Source organism: Pristis pectinata, chromosome 10 (genome assembly GCF_009764475.1).
Source record: "Pristis pectinata isolate sPriPec2 chromosome 10, sPriPec2.1.pri, whole genome shotgun sequence".
NCBI lineage: Eukaryota > Metazoa > Chordata > Chondrichthyes > Rhinopristiformes > Pristidae > Pristis > Pristis pectinata.
Window position 1 is genome coordinate 66,406,535 of NC_067414.1, and position 18,052 is coordinate 66,424,586.

General features: G+C 38.2%; 1 protein-coding gene across 1 annotated transcript in view; it reads left to right on the forward strand.

Moving 5' to 3' along the window:
- The first annotated feature begins 941 nt into the window (after positions 1–941).
- Positions 942–18,052, forward strand: part of LOC127574756 (meprin A subunit alpha-like) — a 36,150-nt gene continuing 19,039 nt past the window's right edge. Inside the window, exons 1-10 of the mRNA XM_052024049.1 lie at positions 942–1,074; positions 1,150–1,174; positions 1,257–1,310; positions 1,501–1,541; positions 1,639–1,714; positions 9,689–9,806; positions 12,028–12,203; positions 12,775–12,996; positions 13,098–13,244; positions 16,971–17,186. Of these exons, the coding sequence (XP_051880009.1) occupies positions 1,009–1,074; positions 1,150–1,174; positions 1,257–1,310; positions 1,501–1,541; positions 1,639–1,714; positions 9,689–9,806; positions 12,028–12,203; positions 12,775–12,996; positions 13,098–13,244; positions 16,971–17,186 (1,141 nt within the window). The 5' untranslated portion in view covers positions 942–1,008. The remainder of the gene's footprint in view (positions 1,075–1,149; positions 1,175–1,256; positions 1,311–1,500; positions 1,542–1,638; positions 1,715–9,688; positions 9,807–12,027; positions 12,204–12,774; positions 12,997–13,097; positions 13,245–16,970; positions 17,187–18,052) is intronic.

An 18,052-nucleotide genomic window follows, 5' to 3' on the forward strand; every position in this document is an offset into this window, starting at 1 on the left:
CAATAATCTAACAGATGCCCATGCTATGATATTTTATGCTTGTTCCTCCGATGAGCCAGGGTATTTATAGTGACAAAACATCCACCAAGCATTTAAGTTAGCCATCTTTACTCCTTCCTTGCCAATCATGCTCACACCTTGGTAGCCATTACGCACATACACATAGACATACACAAACATGGTCACAGGGGCCCATGCTTCCAGTCTCCAGATTCCGATCTTGCCAATGTTCCTAGTAACTGAATTTATCTGTGTTCCTGAGTCTGGCCACACCTTCAACTCCCGGTTCCAGCCAGACATGTGACCCATACGCCCGACACCTGACTGTGGCCACAAAACTGCTCACATTACAGACCACTGACTCTGTCCTTATACCTGATCCACTGTGCTCCTAAAAACCAGTGGCCACTACACACTTGGCCCCAGCTCCTTATCCCCTGTCTAGAATATACTCAACCACTGAACCTTCACAGCCCTTAGAAGGGGAGAATGCTAAAGACTCAATACCTTCTGAGTGAAGAAATTTATTCCTATCTCTGTCTCTGCCCTGACTTCGAATCTGTGATCCCTGATTCTATGCACAGAAGCCAGGAGAAATATCAACTCTACATCTCCACTCAGAATTTTGTACGTTTTCATCACGTAGCAGATATAGAATGGAATATATTTTAATCATATCTGAATTACTTTATGAACAATATTCAAACCTTATGTCAGCAGGTTTTCTTTGGAGAGATTGTAACTATTTTTCTGAGTGAATTATTTACTATCCTTCTGAATTGTTTTAATAATTTACCATAAAAGAAAGGCTATGAATACAATAACATTCTTGAACCATGAAGAGGTTATTAGAAGAAAGGTTGTTGGACTATTGCTCTCATATTGCCAGCGCTGCAGATTTATGTCCAAAACATGCTATAAAGGCCAAGATGTTGAAAACTAAATTTTAATGTGTCCATATATACATCAGGTGCTAGACAGAGAACACATTTGCTGTCTGCAATAAAAATGGACTCTTCTGGATTGCTTTCTTTTTCTTTAGTAGTTTTGTTTGCATATTGTAACACTTTGGTGGTAAGATACACTACTTTCGTTTTCAAATGATTTTTATTATCCTTTCACCACTTAAACAAATTCTTCTTTTTCCAGATCAGAAAGGTTCCTTCTGAAAATTGTAAGTGTTATGATACTTTATTCTTTTTCATTGCTATCTAATTTAAAAACCTTCTATTAATTTCAAATTCTTCATTAATTAGATTATGAAGTAGATGCTGGGGATTTCAGAGAGGACATCCCACAAATAAATGCAAGTAAGTTTTAAAAATTAACACAAGGAGTGCATTCCCTAGCATCTTTCAAGTTATGTCTTTCAAATGTATTAAATATACCCTGCTAAATATCTCTGAATTATTGTAAATTGTATGTTCTGTTTCTTGGTGTGGCATCTTTGATCAGCGTGCAGAATATCTTATAATATGTTTCCAATTACCTTTCTGATAGAATCCCAGAGGTTTTTGTTTCAAGGAGACATTGCAGTGGTTGTAAGTTTAATAATCACTTTGTTGATTCATAATAGATTCATTTATAGTAACATGCTTTCATCTTTCATATATTATTAATTTCCTCATTTTATTTCAGCAAGAACGGAATGCTCTTAAAGATCCAACAAAGAGATGGACATTCCCTATTCCATATATTCTGACGGATAGTCTTGGTAACATTTTATTTATGAAATTATAAATAATCTGAAGAAATTCAAATTCTATGATTAATGTCCTGATTTAAGTATCTATTATTAACAGCTTGCCATCATTATCTTGATGCTGCACATATTTGTATAATGCTTTGAAACATGACACTTTGAAACGTTTGCATTGACAACCTTAGTGACTTATTTATGATAGGCTATTGGAACTCAAAAGTGAAATATTGCTCAATGAACACTGCATCTTTTCACTTTAGGGTCCATTAACATATTCATTCAATGTTGTTGTTGTTCAATGTAAAAATTTGTAGCAGAATAATTTTTTTGACCTAGAATTAAAGGTAACTACTGGAGCACATGCCTTAGCCTAGGGGGCAATCATTTAGATTCATTAACTGCATTTACTTCCCTGAAATTAAATCATGGGACTGCAACAAACCAATGCTTAATGTGCTCATTTGAAATTTCTCCATGGTATTTTCAGGAGAGGAGTCAATCTATTTATTTTTGTCACGAACCAGCAACAAAAGAAACACACTGAGCATGATTTAGTGTTAAAAACTATTTTATTAATCACTACTTATGATAATACGTAAAATAAAAGTAAAAATGTTAGTATGTTAGAATTCAAGAATGTTAAACCTCGAACGTTAACCCCAAAACTAAATTCGTCGTGTGTGTGTGTGACAAAGTCCAAAACTCCCAGTTCCTGAATGGTTCTTAAAGTTCAGTTCCGCAAGCCATAAGGTGAAACATGAGCAAGGGCTTCTTCAACAACCACCGTTGTCTGAAGATAAGATGTAGATGTAGAAAAACATAGAGAGAGAGTACATACGAAATCCAAATGTTCCACGATGGAACCCAAACGACACTTCAGTGTTTACTCGGTAGTGACTTCCTCACCCCGAAAAGCATCCGAACCGTGGTCGTCCACACACAAATACCTGTTTCCTTCTACAGGTCAGCAACAAAGTGAACTCCACCGGATTACTTCCAACTTCCATACATGGATTTCAGTGGCAAACACAGTTATTGTTTCTCATCCATCGATAGAGAAAACAAGCAGGCTGGTGTCTCTCTCCCTTCTCTCTCTCTCCTTCTTCTTCTTCTTCTTCTACAACGTCATTACGTCCTTTATCTTCTATTGACGTAAGCACGCCCCACACACACATACACACACTCTCTATCTTAAAGGGACTTTCACTGAGTCCGTAACACCTCCCACCTAAAAAAAAATTTTCCCAAGAAAAATTTAACCGCGCATACAGTTAGTAATGTTAATGATTATCATGCTACACAACTACAGACTATCAGATTAGTACAGATACATGTTTCCCATTTAACATCGGGAAAGACAATCAGCAATCACATTATCTTTGCCTTTAATGTGAGTTATCATGAGATCAAACTCTTGCAAAATTAAACTCCAGTTTAACAGCCTTCTGTTTTTGTTTTTGACTCGGCTCAGAAACACCAATGGGTTATGATCTGTATACACAGTCAATGGTTTCTGAGCGGTGCAAACATATACACTGAAATGTTGCAAGGCTAAAACAAGCGACAGTAATTCTTTCTCTATGGTGGAATAATTCTTTTGATGCTCATTAAATTTCTTTGAAAAGTAAGCTACAGGATGGTCAATATCATCAAGGTCACCCTTCTGCAACAACACAGCTCCTGCAGCTTCATCACTGGCATCTACTGCTAATGAAAATGGCTTTTCAAAGTCAGGTGTTTTGAGCACAGGATGGTAGCATAAAATGGCTTTCAGCTTCTTAAATGCTTCTTGACAAGAATCTGTCCAAACAAACTTTACTCCCTTCTTCAGAAGATTAGTTAGGGGAAGAGCAATATCAGCAAAATTTTTACAAAATTTTCGATAATATCCAACCATTCCCAAAAATCTTCTAACAGTCCTCGTACCTGTGGGAATAGGGAACTCAGATATTGCTTGAACTTTTGCCTGAACAGGAGCTTGCTTGCCTTGACCTACAACATAACCAAGATACGTCACAGTGGCATGGCCAAATTCACTTTTAGCCAAGTTAACTGTAAGGTTAGCCTTGGAAAGTCTTTCAAACAACCTTTCTAACGCAGAGATGTGATCTTCCCAAGTATCATTCCCAGTCACTAAGTCGTCAATGTAGGCATCTGTATGTTTTAACCCATGAATCACTGAATTAATCATTCTTTGAAATGTTGCCGGAGCATTTTTCATTCCAAATGGCAAAACATTGTATTCATACAATCCAGAAGGGGTTACAAAGGCTGAAATCTCCTGTCCTCTATCTGTTAATGGAACACACCAGTACCCTTTTAATAGGTCAATCTTTGTAAGAAATTTTGCCTTTCCCACTCTGTCTATGCAACCATCCACCCTAGGAATAGGGTAAGCATCTGACTTTGTTACAGCATTCACTTTCCTGTAATCTGTGCAAAATCTAACAGTTCCATCAGGTTTAGGTACAATAACACAGGGCGAACTCCAATTTGAAGTAGAATGTCTAATAATATCATTTTCCAACATGTACTTTATTTCCTGATCAACAAGTTTACTTTTTTCCACATTCATTCGATATGGGTGTTGTTTGATTGGTTTTGCATCCCCAACATCAACATCATGGGTAATTATTGATGTTCTGTTTGGAACATCTGGGAACAGATTCTTAAATTTTAAAATTAATTCTCTCATCTGTTGTTTTTGTGAAACTTGTAAATGGTCCAACTTCGTTTCAAGGTTCTCCATGATATTTTGGTTTTTTAGTTTTGATGGAACAATATTTGGTCTAAATTGGCCTTCCTCAACATCAACATCAGGCATTCTAGAAACAACCTTTACACCATCCACCAAGGCCACAACTGAATCCCTCTCATAATAAGGTTTTAGCATGTTTACATGACAGAGTTGTGTTTTCTTGCGTCTATCTGGTGTTTTGATTATATATGTTAGATCAGTCACTCGAGATTCAATAACATAGGGTCCAGAAAAACGAGCTTGCAAGGGATTATTTTGGCTAGGGAAAAATACCAACACCTTTTGCCCCACTGCGAATGTCCTAGGCCGAGCACGTCTATCAAAATATGTCTTCATTCTTATCTGGCTTGTTTTCAAATTCTCTCTCGCTAGCTGGCAGACTCTCTCCAACCGAGTTTTAAATTTTTGGACATAGTCCAACAGACTCAAGTGAACTTCTTCATTTACCCATTGCTCTCTTAACAACTCCAAAGGTCCTCTCACCCTATGTCCAAATACAAGCTCAAACGGACTAAATCCTATTGACTCCTGGATCGATTCTCTAACGGCAAACAAAAGTAAATGGATACCTTCGTCCCAATCCTTGGTGTTTTCAAAGCAATAAGTCTTCAGCATATTTTTGAGAGTAGAATGAAATCTCTCCAGAGCTCCTTGAGATTCTGGGTGATATGCAGATGATACAATCTGCTTTGCTCCCAGCTCATAGACTATTTGTTGAAAAATTTTTGACATAAAATTACTACCTTGATCAGATTGGATTTCTTTTGGCAAACCAAACAAGGTAAAAAATTTTACAAGAGCCTTTGACACCGTCTTGGCCTTAATATTTCTAAGGGGTATTGCCTCTGGAAATCTAGAAGTGGCACACATGATGGTTAACAAATACTGATTTCCAGTCTTAGACTTTGGTAAGGGGCCAACACAGTCCACAATCACCTTCGAAACGGGCTCCCCAAAAGCAGGAATTGGCTTCAAAGGAGCCACAGGGGGTTTTTGATTTGGTTTACCTACCATCTGACATGTGTGGCAGGTTCGACAAAACATCACCACATCTTTTCTCAAACCAGGCCAATAGAATTGTTTCAAGATCTTCCCTACAGTTTTATTCACCCCAAAATGACCACCCAAAGGCATACTGTGGGCCAGGTTTAAAATCTCATCCCTATAAACTTTTGGAACAACAACCTGATGAATAACTTCCCATTCCTCAGTAACAGGAACATGAGGAGGTCTCCATTTCCTCATTAACACTCCATTTTTGACATAGTATCCAGTTGGCACTTTTTCAATCTCCTCACATGAGAGTGCTTTTTCTTTCAATTCTGTCAACTCAGGGTCCTTTGTCTGTTCCACCATAAAATCCTTCCTCGACAAAGACAAATCTTTAAATTCAGGCTCACTATAAGGATGTTGATCCTCCAATGAAGACAGAAAAGTCTCAGATAAGGCATCATAATTTTCTTCCTGTTTAGGACTGTCACAAGGAACTACATCAGACTGCACTGGACTGTCTGTCTTGGCTAATTCTCTAGCTCTAGCTCGAGTCACCGCACATGATGGGTAAACATCTGGATCATTCTCAGACTCATCAATCCTTGGTTTGGTTGTTAACCGTACCACAGGATCACTTTCTCCATTTGCAAGGTCATTTCCCAATAACAAAGAAACTCCTTCCACTGGCAAACTAGGTCTTATTCCTATCTCGACTGGTCCTTCTACGAACTTTGACTTTAAAATCACCCTGTGAAAAGGGACAGACATGGTCTCACCTGTAACGCCTCGTATTAGATTTACTTCACCAGTGTCACTTTCTTCACCAAAATTTAAAACACTGTCCAGCAAGAGAGATTGACTAGCCCCAGTATCTCTAAGAATTTTCACTGGCACCTGGGGTGACTCATCATTCAGTGAAACAAAACCCTCTGATACATACGAACGGAATTCTTTTCTCACCTCCTCCAACTTTTCCGCTTTTCCCTCTTGCAAGGACTGATCTTTAACAGCATCTCCTAAACCTTTTTGATTTTTAATTGCCTGAAAGCAAGCATTGGGCCCAGCTTCCTTCTTTTTCTTCAAAAGGGCACAATTAGATATCACATGGCCAGGTTTCCTACAGTAATAACAAATACGCTCAACAGGTTTCTCCAGCCCTGGCTTCTTTTCATCTTTTCCTTTTTGATTACCTCCCAATTTAATCTCTGGTTTACCTGGATTGTCTTTGTAACTCTTTTGAAAGGTTTTAGGTTGTCCCCATTTGGATTTATGGGTTAAAGCATAATCATCTGCCAACCTAGCAGTTTCTTGTAAAGTTTCCACTGCCTTTTCATTTAAATATGTTGTTAATTCAGCTGGAACACATCTTTTAAAGTCTTCCACCAGTATCAATTCTGTCAATTTATCATAATCCCCATCTACATTTTTAGCCAGGCACCATCGTTCAAAACATATTCTCTTTCCATTGGCAAATTCCATATAAGTCTGATCTGCAGATTTCCTCAAGTCTCTGAATTTTTGTCTATAAGCCTCAGGGACCAATTCATAGGCCTTCAAAATAGCTTGTTTTACCTTGGTATAATCAGCTGCATCCTCAGCAGACAAAGCAGAATAAGCTTTTTGAGCTTTACCTTTAATCACACTTTGTACCATAAGAGCCCATCCTTTCCTTGGCCAGTTTGAACTCACAGCAACCTTTTCAAAATGTTGGAAATACTGATCAACCTGATCTTCTTCAAAAGGAGGGACTAATCGAACCTCCCTGCTGGCTGAAAAACCATCTTCAGAATCAGATTCCAAACTCCTACGCTTCATTTGTAACTCATGCTGCCTCTGTTTTTCCTTCTCCTCACTATCCAGCTCCATCCTCTTCAATTCCATCTGCTTCATTGCTAGATCAGCCTCTATCTTCATCTGAGTTATCTTTTGTTCGGCCTCTAATTTCTTTTGTTCGGCCTCTAATTTCTTTTGTTCTCGTTCAGCCTCTATCTTTAACTGGGTTTGTTCTCGTTCAGCCTCTATCTTTAACTGGGTTTGTTCTCGTTCAGCCTCTAATCTCTTTTGTTCTCGTTCAGCTTCTAATTTATTTTGCTCTCGTTCAGCCTCTATCTTTGCCAGCTGCACCTGTGCCTCAGAAATTGCTATTTCACTGCCAGGAAACTGTTTTAACACTTCCTTCTCAAACACCTTCTTTTCCACATAATGGCCAGCTATCAGTCTCTGAATATCTGCCTTTCTCATAGACTGCTTTACTTCTGTAAGGTTTAGCCTTGTAGCAATCTTTATCAAATCATCCTTTTTTGCCACCTCCAATCCCTTTTGGGTTGGTGACTCCAAAAATGCCTTAATATCCATTGCTGCTGGTTTCCACACACACAAGCCAATTAAAAAGAATTTATCAGACCTCCCTCAAAAATCTTTGGATTGAATCCCGAACAAATCTCGTCAATCTGGGGAACGATCCCAGACGACACTCGTTAACCTTTGGATTGGATCCCAGACGAATCTCGTTAACCTTGGGAACTATCCCGGACGAGCCCCCAATTTTGTCACGAACCAGCAACAAAAGAAACACACTGAGCATGATTTAGTGTTAAAAACTATTTTATTAATCACTACTTATGATAATACGTAAAATAAAAGTAAAAATGTTAGTATGTTAGAATTCAAGAATGTTAAACCTCGAACGTTAACCCCAAAGCTAAATTCGTCGTGTGTGTGTGTGACAAAGTCCAAAACTCCCAGTTCCTGAATGGTTCTTAAAGTTCAGTTCCGCAAGCCATAAGGTGAAACATGAGCAAGGGCTTCTTCAACAACCACCGTTGTCTGAAGATAAGATGTAGATGTAGAAAAACATAGAGAGAGAGTACATACGAAATCCAAATGTTCCACGATGGAACCCAAACGATACTTCAGTGTTTACTCGGTAGTGACTTCCTCACCCCGAAAAGCATCCGAACCGTGGTCGTCCACACACAAATACCTGTTTCCTTCTACAGGTCAGCAACAAAGTGAACTCCACCGGATTACTTTCAACTTCCATACATGGATTTCAGTGGCAAACACAGTTATTGTTTCTCATCCATCGATAGAGAAAACAAGCAGGCTGGTGTCTCTCTCCCTTCTCTCTCTCTCCTTCTTCTTCTTCTTCTTCTTCTACAACGTCATTACGTCCTTTATCTTCTATTGACGTAAGCACGCCCCACACACACATACACACACTCTCTATCTTAAAGGGACTTTCACTGAGTCCGTAACATTTTGTATGAGTGAACAACTCCAACAGGCACACATTTTGGTTTCAAAGCCTAAATTCATAAGATGCTGATTTTTTTTGCCTGATTAAATTTTCATCGTGCATGTGTCTATTCATGTTTCAACTTTCTTTTGGACTAACGTTCCTTACTAAAAGGATAGATAATACATTGTGAGTTTGAAAACATATCTGCTGATTATTAATAGCATCTACAAAATATTCTAAAAATATTTCAAGTACTCTAAAGCATATGATTTTATATTAAGCAAGGAAATTTTGGAAAGACTCAACAAGAATGAAACAGAATAGATGTTTCAGTCAAAACAAAATTTCACTGCACAGAAACTGCCTGGCCTGCTGAGAATTTCCACTATTTTTTAAATTCCATTTCAGAATCCTGTGTGGTGTCTTACAGAAAATGAGATCAACAGAACCTCAAAACATTTTTAAATAGTTGATAACATTAAACCAAACATAAATAATTTTAAAAAATGTAGTTTACCTTATCCTTGCCCTTTTCCATGACAGAAGCACAAACCAAACTCAAATTAGTAGATTCTTGGATCCTGATTCCCAGGGAATCTCAGCAAGCTTCTTCTCATTTGCTGGGCTCCATGCAGAGTCCAGTCACAGAACACAACTAGGAACCTGTCAGTGGAAAGCTGTCAGTAAGTTTGAGATTTCAGCATATACTCAGGAGTTAAAAACATGGTGGCACATATACTGAGAAATTCCAGCAGTTCTTTGCTGAACTGTCAGGAAAAACCAGCAAAATTTAGCTCAAGATCTCATAAGCATACCATAGAGGTTTTTGGGTATAATTTTAAATCACTATGCATTTTCATGTACATTTTACATAGGTTTTAACCTATACAAATGAAGAGATATAAAAACTAAACTTTTCATTTGGGATATGTAACTAGTGTTGGTTTATTCTGTAAAAATATTTCAAACAAATTGTTTCAATTTTGATTTTCAGAGCTAAATGCCAAAGGTGTCATCTTGCTTACATTTGAGCAGTATCGCTTAAAATCATGCATTGATTTTAAACCATATGAAGCAGAGAAATCATTCCTCGCTTTTAAAAAGTTAGATGGGTATGTACAAAATCACAGAATTGTATTATTTTATGAAAGTAGAAATCATTGATGCAGTTCATATGCAAAGACAAAATGACCTCTTAACAAATTATTTGGTATGCTATTAGTTGCAGATGGGGATCTTAGGCAAAGTATTCGGTGTTTGTGAAAGAAGAAAGCTAATCATTATTTTTCCCCTTCAATAACTCTGTAAAAATGTTAAAAATATGGCAGGTCCATAGTTATATGTTATATAATGTTTTAGATTTCTAGCATCTGCAGTATTTTGACTTTCCCTTGCTCCATTTTGTCTTTTAACCTAACTTCCCAAGTTTGCACTCTTACTTTGTCTGTTACTGTTACACTATTCTGCATTCTGTTATTGCTTTCTCTTGTACTAATTCAATGCACTATTGCAATTAAATGATCTGTATGGATGACATGAATAACAAAGATTTTTAACTCTCTGTGTTGCCTTCTCTATCTCTTTTAAATCTTTTAGCCCTTCTCTTTTAATTGATGGTCGATATATGTGTTGCCTTTCTTCCTACCCTTCTCCATCCTTTGTTGGACCTTGTTATGTTAAAGGTGGCGTACAAAGAAGAGATGCTTATTCAAAAGAGATAGCAAGTTACTTATAAAGGCCTTGTCTAAATGTAGAGACAAAAGCAGAGTTAATCTTTGGGAGATCTCTGGAAAATGTTAGAGATAAAGTAACACTTAAGTTGCAGAGAAAGGGAGTAGAGACTGAGAGAGCCATAGGGAAGATCTGACACTCCACCACTGCTAATGTCACTCAGTCTCTCCTGGTCTACACAATGTCACAGACTTTCCCTTTTATTGTCCCTACTTCTGTTCACTTTCTCCACAACTTAAAACTTGTTTTATTTCCAACTTCATCCAGTTTAGATGAAAGGTTATTGACCTCTTTTCTCTTTCCAAAACAAATGATCAAGATCAATTGACAATTTTTGATCAATTTGATAAGGATCCATCATAGATATGTAAAGAATGTAAGTTGTTCATTACTTCAAGAAAATTCAACTTTCTTTCATATTTCAGAAGCTTCAATCCAAACTTCCAAGGTTATAAAATAGGTTTTTACTTTGTTGCCTTGCATATAAAAAAATCTGTGCATCAGTTACACAAAGAAAAAGAGTTTGTAGGACTGATTATCAGTAATTGTGTCCACTGTACTTCCAATGCAATAACTTAAAAGGGATGGAATAAACATCAGGCAGGTGCTTTAACAATCTGGTTCCATTCATGCAACCTTTATACCACACAATAAGAACAAAATTTGGCTTGTCAGAAAGGATACATGTGATTGGTCTGTGTCTACTGGGACACTGGCATTACCCAAGATTTAATTCTTAACATTACCTTGTGGTCCAAACTAGTCGCTTCCTTTCCATGTTTTCTTTTCAAATGTCATCAATGAGTGCATTGTATCACTAGTAAGTGAAAAGGATAACAATGATTATCAGGTTTATTTAGTCTAACCAGGAATACTTTACTGAGGGACTTATGTTATAAATAATAAAAGTAATAAACACAATACAGAACCTCACTTTAGTGAATTGTTTTGGTTTGAACTTGCATCTGTATTCTATCCTTTTCACAGCACTTCATTATCTAGTTGCCTCAGCAAACTCCTTCATGCAGTTTCCTTCAAAAAAGACTGGTTGCACAGAGCTGGGGCTTTTGTTCATAACTTTCCTGTTTATGCAAGGAATTGTCCTCAGTTCTGGCCAGAAAAACTGGCACAGGCACTGATTCCAGTCCGGATGGAACCTGCCTCTGTATTTATTGGCAAGGTATGTTTGGTGACTTGCATTTACCTACACCAGAACTTAGAAGAAGACCCCTGCCCTCCACCTCCAACTACCTTTAGGAATGGTCGGAGGCTCTTCTTTTTAAGATCATAAAGAAAATGTTGACAGTGGAATTAAGTACATGTGGACCATGATTGAGTTTGTGGCAGTTCTGACGGTACCTGGTAGGAATCCATGGATTTTCTGCTGCACATTTTTTGTCATGTCATGTATATGATGTTGCACACTGTTTATGATTGAAATAACAACAAAAATATCTCTTATCCTATTATAATATTGGCATGACATATGAAATATGTTTTGCACATTGCTACAATGACCATATTTCAAAAATACCCACTAGACTAAACTACCATTTTATCCTCTTTTTATGTAATCGACTAAATACTGTTTTCATTGAACAGGTGCTGGTCTTATGTTGGTCACCACTACGGTGACCAAGTTGTATCCGTTGGTGAACGATGTGACACAAAAGCTATTGTTGAGCATGAACTTCTGCACACACTAGGATTTTACCATGAGCAATCAAGAACAGACCGTGATGACTATGTTAATATTTGGTGGAACGAAATTATTCCAGGTAAGATTTCAATTTAACAATCTCATAAATATATTGTATTAGTTGAGGGTATATTGCCTCATAGCTCAAGGGATCTAGGACTAATCCTGTCCTTGGATGCTGTCTGTGCAGAGTTTGCACATTTTCCCCATGAGTACATGGGTTTCCTCCCACATGCCAAAGATCTACAGGTAGAGTAATTAGCTCATGCCAATGACCTCTTAATGTAGGGTGCCAGCAAGAAGAAACAAAGGACAGTTGATGGGCATGTGTAAGAGGGAATGATTGCAAATGTGCAGAGAAATAAAGAGAGAGGGAATGGGACTAATGGGATTATTATCCTGGGAGCCAATGGGCCAAATGGCATCCGACTGTATCAATATACACATAAGATATTATAATTCCTTTCAAAGTGATCCTTTAACACCTGTAAATTGTAAGAGAAGCATAGGATTGCCTGGTTGCTGGTATTATGTCTGAGCTATTGTTCAAACAAAATTGTAATCTAATGGAATAAATTTGACATTTAATCCAATTTTGAAAATAAATTGCTCCACTGCAGCTGAACGTCAACTGTTATACTTTTATTCAGGTATGGAGCACAATTTTGTTGTGTACGATGATGACTACATTACTGACCAGAATACTCCATATGATTATGAATCTGTGATGCATTATGCACCATTCTCCTTCAACAAAAATGATAGCTTGCCAACCATCACTGCCAAGATACCAGCTTTTGATGACATAATTGGACAGCGGTTAGACTTCAGTGCTATTGATCTGCTGAGGTTAAATCGGATGTATAATTGCAGTAAGTTCAGTTTTTAAATTTTGTCATTGATGATTGTGGCCCTCTTCAGAGAGTTCAGTATTGATTAATTAAATTGATTTTGACATCAACCTTTTTCTCAGCTTCGACTCTCACACTGTTGGACCAGTGCGCATTTGAGTTCATTAATATCTGTGGCATGATCCAGGGAGAACATGAAGGTGCTGATTGGGTTCATGTGAAGAGCAGTCCTGGAAATGAGGATCATACTACAAATGGCAAATGCAGAGGTGAGTGCACACTCCCAAATCCTTTCAATTTACCACTATTATCTGTCAATCACCTAATGCACCATTCAGATCATGAGCTTGTTCTGACATTGAAGAAGATCATGTCTGACATGGATTTTAACATTTACCTGCCTTGTTTGCATGACCTTAAATACCCTTGACTAAAGAAATCTCAATTGTGACATTTCTGATTGGCATAATCCTCAACAGCAATTTGAGAGAGAGTTTCAGATCTACAATACTTTTAGTGTGATTGAAGTGCTTTCTGACATTACAGCCAAATAGGCTCGGTCTGATTTTAGGATTTGTCCCTTAGTTCTGGATTTCTTTGGTAGAAAGGTGATAACTTTCCACCTATCCTGTCAAATCCTTTAATTACATTTAACTCTTATGATTAAGTTTTACTTTGAGAACTGCTGTTGCATATTAGTTGTAATTTTAATTATTTTATACTGGACATGTAACAACAATCACAAAGATAAAGTTTGAATCTTGTTAAATATGGATCTGATTCAAGGTGAACCCATAATACGATTTAGTCCCCATACACAAAAATGATAGGATAACATCAATTTGTCTTGCCTGATATCAAATGACATCCAGTCTTCGGATATGAATAGCAAATGGAGAAAATGCAGTGTACTTATGAATAAGCATTTTGTCCAATTACAAATAAAAAGGATAGTAAAAGATTGAAGAGTTGTTGTGTGATACAATAAAAACTATAACAGTTGTGAAATGTTGTTGTGTTTTCAACTATTATTATCTAAGCATGTTCAATGAGCATTGAAATTAAAGAACATAGGACATAGAACAGTACCACACAGGGCAGGTCCTTTGGACCACGATGTTGTGCTGTACTAAATAAACCAATGACTCTGAATTAATCTAATCCCTCTTCCCCGCACATTGACCATATACCTCCCTACTCTGCATATTCATGTGCCTACCTTAGAGTCACTGAGATACTCCTCTGCTCTCTGCCTCTACCACCATCCATGGCAGTGCATTCCAGGCCTTTACCACTCTTTGTGTAAAAAAAACTTGCCTCACACATTTCCTCTGTACTTTCACCCTCTCACATTTAATACATGCCCTCTGGTACTAGACATTTGAATCCTGGAAAAAAGATATTGTCCATCCACTCTATCTATGCCTTGCCTAATTTTATAAACTTTGATCAAATCTCCCCTCAGTCTCTGCCGCTCCAGAGAAAACAGCCCAGCTTGTCCAACCTTACCTTATAGCACATGTCCTCCAAACCAGGCAGCGTCCTGGTAAACCTCTTCTGCATCCTCTCCAAAGCCTCCACATCCTTCCTATAACGGGGCAATAAGAATTGAATGCAATACTCCAAATGTTTTTTAAAGCTGTAATAAAACTTCCTGGCTCTTGAACTCAACGCCTTGACAAATGAAGGCAAGTATGCCATACACCCTCTTTACCACCATATCAACCTGTGTGGCCACTCTTCGTGAGCCATGTACCTGGACCCCAAGATCCCTCTGTTTGTCAATGCTGTTAACGATCCTGCCATTAACTGTGTGCTCTCCCTCTATGTTGGATCTCCCAAAGTGCAGCAATCACACTTACCTGGGTTAAATTCCATCTGCCACTTCTCTGCCAATATCTGCAACTGATCTATATCCCACTGTATCCTTTGGTAATCTTCCATTCAATCCACACCACCAATCTTTGTGTCGTCTGCAAAATTACTCACCCACCCTACATATAATCATCCAAATCATTTATGTACATGACAAACAGCAGTCCCAGTACAGATCCCCATGGATCACCACTAGTCACAGACCTCCACCACTACACTCTGTCTTCAATGTACAAGCCAATTTTGGATTTAATCAACCAAGTCACCGTGGATCCCATGCATCCAAATTTTATGGATGGGGCTACCATGCGTGACCTTGTCAAACGGCTTACTCAAATCCATGTGAACAACATTTACTGCTCTATCTTCATCAATCACCTTATAACTTAGTTTACTTATTAACTTTGTTGAATGATGTTAATCCGAAGCATTTGAAGAATCATTAAATATTGTCTTGACATTCCAGCAGTTTATTTAGTTCACTCTCCCAAACATCGTGATCTCTGAACCCCACATAGGGAAGAATGGGATATTGATTTTTTTTTTGTTAAGAATATGAAGGACAGTTGTTTATTTTCAGTCATGAGCTAATTGTATTGGTTTAAATCCGCTTGCTTGGTGACCTTTTCTGATTGAGCATAAATTGGAAAAAAAAATCTCTTTAATCGTTTTGCAAGTACATGTTTGAGCCTATGCATTCAGCACTATGGGAAAGAATACTGAATGTACTAGGGTAAATCTTATGATGACATATTCCTGAGTTCACCAGTTGCAGGCCATTGGGGGCACACTGGTTATTCCAGCTGCCGCTGAGTACCAGCAGATCAGTAAAGCAGATCATTTCCGACCTTAAATGGCTGGCCCTACTCCCAAATAGCCTTGAGAACCAGTGAGCTGCCCCCTCCTCCTGGTTCTCAGGCCTGTCATCTACTGACCTGGAATTCAATTTACTATGGGTTGATTTCCTGCTCAGGAGAATTATTTTTGAGTTTGAATAAAAGTTATGAAGGAGGTAATGTGTTCCATAACCATGCTCTAATTAGACAGCAGTCCATGTGTCCTCATTGGGCCCTTTCTTACTCGGAGACAGTCAATGACTATCCGTGACCCTGACTAAGCCTGAATCTGCTGCCGAATTAGGCTGTTTTGTTCCAATGTTACTCAAAGCATTGTGCCTCTGAGCTATGCTTGTAGCTAAGTATTTGGCACTTGAGATTAAGGTGAGTAGTGATGTTAGGACGCTAAGGACAAAGCCCAGAGCAGCATGGGTTTGATCCTAAGACAGTCCAGGTTCAAGCCCAGGACAGTCTGGTGAAGGCCAGCTGGACTGATTGAGGTTGTTGGCATTTGGATTGCCAGCAGCGGAGGCCATTCATGGACCAAATGGCTGGAAAATCCAAATGTGACGTTGAGCTCCATGGAAAGCTCAACAATGCAGCAGAGGACCCCACTGGACTAACGAGAGGCTGAATGGAATATAGGAAGAAGGTCACCTAAACCTGTTGGCCTAGCTTCCAGTAAGTAAACCCGGCAAATGTCAAAGGCTACAGAAGTAACTACTGACAGGCAATCGCATGAATGGCCTATTGAAAAAAAGAGGAAAATAATAGACAGGGTGACTCCAAAGAGGATTGGCTGCATTGTTGGTGGAAGCAAGACAGTCTTGCTAGCAGTGACATAGGTATGGACAAACCAGGACAAGAACAAAATATAACTGGTATATCAGATACTTATTTCAGGAATGCTATAACATCAGCAGTCCCTAAATGGTCAAGCAATTGCTGAAAGACATCTACCACATTTTTATAATCAGTTAAATAAATATTATTAACTTATGCAGAGCTCCTGTATTGCTCTATCCAGTGAGAAATAAATGCCCAGCATAGTCTTCAATTATTTCTTTAATTGCAGATTAAAAGTTTGATTTGAAGCATGCTTCATCCTGAAGTTTGTGATTTGACAGAGATGAGAAGCTAAAATTGTCCTTTCTCCAGTCACAGGCAGTTTTATATCTTAATTTTTCACATTACTGTAAAACAGTATATCTGACTTTTTCTTTTACACTGCATTCAAAAATAATTCCACTTTCTTCAGTTGCTAACAAATCCTTCACATTTTAGATGCTGGATACTTCATGTACTTTGATACTAAAAATGGCAAGAAAGATCAAAGTGCTGTTCTGGAGTCTCGGATCCTGTACCCTAAAAGGGCTGAGCAGTGTCTTCAGTTCTTCTATAAAATGACAGGCAGTCCAATGGATAAGCTCGTTATATGGATGAGAATGGATGATGGAACTGGAATGGTTCGAAAACTAGTTAAAATTGAAACATTACACGGTATGAACTTCTTAGGTTGATAAGAACACAATCTTTGACTTCAGCACCATTTCCCTGCACCAGCCTCCTATCTCTTGATTTCCTTCATAGAGTCAAAGAGTAATGCAGCTTGGAAACAAGCCCTTAGACCCAACTCGTCCATGCGGACCATGGTGTCCACCAAGCTGGTCCCATTTGCCTGCGTTTGGCCTATAACCCTCTAAACCCCTCCTATCCACGTACTTATCGACATGTCCAAATAGCTAATATCTTAGCATTTATTAATCTCTGTCTTAAATATACTCAGGGACTGAGCCAAATATTCACAACACCCTGGTGAAGAAAATCCTTCTCACTTCTGCCCTGGTTGGCTAAGCATTCATTTTAAAATCATTACCTTTGGTTCTAGATATCCCAGCCAGAGGAAATATCTATCCCACATATACCCTGTCAAGCCCTGTACTTCTTAATGTGATCACTCCAGTATATTGACCCAATCTTCTTAATCTCTCATTATCTATCAAACCTGGTGAACTTTTACTGTACTTGCTCTGTCGCAGACCTGTATACAATATTTCAAATGTATCTCACCAGGGCTCCATGTAATTGGAGCAAGACCTCTCTACTCTTGTACTCAAGTTTTCCTGCAATAAAAGTCAATGTACCATTTGCCTTCCTAGTTGCTTGCTGTACCTGTATATTAATTTTCAATGTTTCATGCATAAGGATGCTCAGGTCCCCCTTAACACCAATACCTTTCAATCTCTCACTATTTAAAAAAAGACACTCTGCCTTTCTATTTTCTGTACAAAACTGTTTGACCTCATACTTCCCACAATATATTCCATCTGACATGTCTTGTCCATTCTGTGAACCTTTCTGTATCC